Source organism: Spea bombifrons, chromosome 10 (assembly GCF_027358695.1).
Source record: "Spea bombifrons isolate aSpeBom1 chromosome 10, aSpeBom1.2.pri, whole genome shotgun sequence".
Taxonomy (NCBI): Eukaryota; Metazoa; Chordata; class Amphibia; order Anura; family Pelobatidae; genus Spea; species Spea bombifrons.
In genome coordinates, this window is record NC_071096.1 from 10,485,642 (window position 1) to 10,489,369 (window position 3,728).

General features: G+C 45.0%; 1 protein-coding gene across 1 annotated transcript; it reads left to right on the plus strand.

The window, feature by feature from the left end:
* Positions 1–2,893: 2,893 nt before the first annotated feature.
* On the plus strand, positions 2,894–3,405 carry LOC128467007 (40S ribosomal protein S3a-like; the record flags this gene model as incomplete). The annotated part of the gene is made up of 1 exon (XM_053448506.1): positions 2,894–3,405. A coding segment is annotated over one exon (474 nt), but the record flags the coding sequence as incomplete, so codon positions are not given.
* Between the last annotated feature and the right edge of the window lie 323 nt (positions 3,406–3,728).

The following is a 3,728-nucleotide window of genomic DNA, read 5'->3' on the forward strand; positions in this document are numbered from 1 at the left end:
AAGAAGACGGGAAATGGCTTTACCCGACGCAGTTTCCTGAATTGGTCACAATGCGGACGGAAGGGAGGGAGGGGACACCTCAGCACCGGGGTGGAATCAGCCTTGTCACCTTCAGAACCAGTTTTGCCGTCTCCGTTACCAACGTTGTCGGGAAGAAAATCTATGAATACACCTCCGGTCACATAAAAAGCACACTGTACTTTAGTTGTCTATTGAACTCTCGCTCACTACTCTATTACCTTTCTTTCCTACACGCCCTGTAGAATCATGCTTCCGTCCTGGCATTTGTCCAACTCCACAGACTGTAAACTCTTGGGATTAGGGGCATTCTGCTATTCTGTTCCAAAAATATGTAACATCACTACAGACCTTGGTGACAGATAGGAACCTGATATAGTGCGAGACTGCAGCCTCTATACTACGGCATCTCAGAAGGCAGCAGGAGCCTGTCCGCTTTACTGCACTATGGCTTTCTTAAGCGGATTGTAGTGGGAATTCACCCTACGCGTGCCCCGGTGACATCATGGTGTCACTATGATCACTTTATTAATGTTGCCACGTTTTGCCTTACCTATAGTTTAAGGCGTGATTAAGAAGAGCCTAGGGAATTCTATTGTGCATGAAACCTCGAATTTAGAATGATTCTGGGATATTTTTACCCTTAAATTACAGGGAAATAATAAAAAATAAAGGTTTATTTTTTTTATTTTTTTTTTTTGTCCAAGCGTCTCCAGGCATAGTCTACCCTAGTCATTCCAGGTGCGCTGTATATTTGTAGGGTAGTTGGCATGCGTGACGCTCAACCAGCGGGGTGTATGTAACATAATGCAGCATCTTCTGTTTAACGGATGAAACTGACGGTTGTGAAACTTTATTGCCCCTGTGATCGCCTAAGATTATGGATACAACAGAAGGACTTCCTGAAAGAATACTTTTGTTATTCGGCTGCAGAAATGAGTTTTGACATACAGGGCGGATTACACGCATCAATGTTACTGTGCCCTAACACCAGTATTTACACAATTGCTTTTAAATAGCGACAAGATACTTCAAGTAACCCAATTAGTATTTTCGTACTCCTTCCACCAGCTGCGGACTACAACCCCCATCATATCAGCCAACCGTTGTCCGGCTAATAAATCAGATGTCAGGCTTTGTATTGCCTCCCTGGCACTCTTGGAGTGTAAGCTTCTAGGTTTTGTCCAGGCTTTGTTCACTCTTCTTTTGAATATTACTATTACCCCACTCTGCAGGTAATGATAGCCTGAGGCGGTGATACAGCTGGGGACATGTATCCAAGGAGGGGCAGGAAGCTCTTTGCTGTTTGTCAAGAAGGCAGATGTGTACACACCTGCTCCATGTCCTGATTTACCCCACTGTCAGCGTACTGAGCGGCCTCAAGTCTGTAGTCAGGGCCCGACTGGGAATGAAAACTGCCCTGGAAATAAATGAATACCAGCCCCATATTTCATGGCGCCATTTTGGGGCGTGTTTGTGTTAGAGTGACTGTAGTGCAACATTTTAGAGTGGGTTCTTATGAGGAGCAAACAGGCATCATGTATCCATGATGAGGTAGCGTGTCCATCTGCCTGTTGGCCTAAAGACATGATGTCTTAAGAGTGCACCATATTTGGTTCAAATCCCTGTGGCTCATGTGTGTCGTATAAATATCTAGTGGCATATTTGCTTTGTGTATACCTATCCTATTAGAGCAGCTGAACGTATTGTTTTAGAGTGGATACATAGAAGTTTATGTGAATCAGGAGAAAGCAGGCTCATATATCAGAAGCAGCATCTGTCTACTTGGTGGTATAGCGGTAAGGTAACCTGTGTATCTTACAAAGTACTGCTGGTTCTAGTCTTACCGGCTCTCTTATGACGTTTAAGTATATATGTGTTTGTATTCATCTCTATAGTGTTAGATTGGCTGTATGTAATGTTTTAGAGTGAGTCAGGAGAAAGCAGAGTCATATATCCACCCCGAGAAAGCCCCACCGACTGCCTGTTGGTGTAAGGGTAAAGTGACCTGGATGCCATACCAAGGATTGCTGGTTTGAATCCCAGAGTCTCCTCTGTGGTGTTAATGCATATAAAGTGTATATATTGTTTTAGAGTAGGGGCGTTTATATAAGTATATGTGAGTCAGGAGAAAGCAGGGTGGTATTTCCACGGCGAGAGAGTAGAACCAACTGCCTGGTGGTGTAAAGGTAAAGTAACCTGCATACTGTACTAAGGATCAATGGTTTGAATCTTAATGGCTCCTCTTTTGTGTTAATGCACCTAGAGTGTATCGATTGTTTTAGAGTAGGGGCGTACATATAATGACAGGGGGTAGCCTCGACTCTCGGGCTATGTCATCCTGGTTAACCCCCCAATAAAAACACGGACACCAGATGTGGGATGAATAAAGGCCACAGACGATTTATTAACGTCAATGCCACGCAACCTGTAAACATTTACGAAGGTGCATTAACACGGCAATGACCCAAATACAATAAAACACCCGAAAGCTTGCCAGGACCAACCGGGGCCAAACTGTAAGCATCACCTTATGGGAGGGCATACCATGATGCCCCTCCCCCACCTGAGGTTCCAGCAACTGCCCAGCCAGGAACCTCCCACCGACACTTTAACACCAGTGGCAATAACCACATAACACCCCCCGGCAACCTGGCAAGCTACCGCCCCCCGGCTGTGACAGAATCCTGAAACGAAACACAGAACCGGGTAGGCTGGCACAACAAAAAGCCCAGAACATTCTTACGCACCAACCTTATATACCCCCTTCACTTCCTCCCCCTCCCCGTTGAACTTTCTTTGACCCCTGACCTAGCCCTGCTCTGCACCCCTGTCAGGGCCCCCTCCGTTCCATGCAGACTACGTGGGCATCAGTATATGTGAGTCAGGAGAAAGCAGGGTCATATATCCATGCAGAGAGGCTCACGTTGATGTGAAGACCACAGATGGCTACCTACTTTGCCTATTCTGTGTTGGATTCACCAAAAAGCGTAACAACCAGATTAGAAAGACTTCTTATGCCCAGCATCAGCAAGTGCGTCAGATCCGCAAGAAGATGATGGAAATCATGACTCGTGAAGTGCAGACAAATGACTTGAAAGAAGTTGTTAACAAGCTAATTCCAGACAGTATCGGCAAAGACATTGAAAAGGCCTGCCAGTCCATCTATCCTCTACATGATGTGTATGTACGCAAAGTGAAGATGCTGAAAAAGCCAAAGTTTGAGCTGGGCAAACTTATGAAACTACATGGTGAAGGCGGTGGTGCTGGGAAGCCTGCAGGAGATGAGACAGGCGCCAAAGTAGAGCGGGCTGATGGATATGAACCCCCACTTCAGGAATCTGTCTGAGATGCATAATCTGAATTAGAGCCTGTAAAGAAAGAAAATATATATTTATATATATATATATATATATATATATAAAATGTAGATATATATATATCCACGCCGAGGACGCAAAACCAACTGCCTGGTGGTGTAAAGGTAAAGTAACTTGCCTACCATACCAAGGGTTGCTGGTTCGACTCTTGCTGGCTCCTCTGTGGTGTTAATGTTTACAGAGTGTCTATGTTATTTTAGAGTAGGGGCGTATATATAAGTATATGTGAGTCAGGAGAAAGCAGTGACATATTTCCACGCCGAGAGCACAAAACCAACTGCCTGGTGGTGTAAAGGAAAAGTAACCTGCCTTCCCTACCAATGATTGATG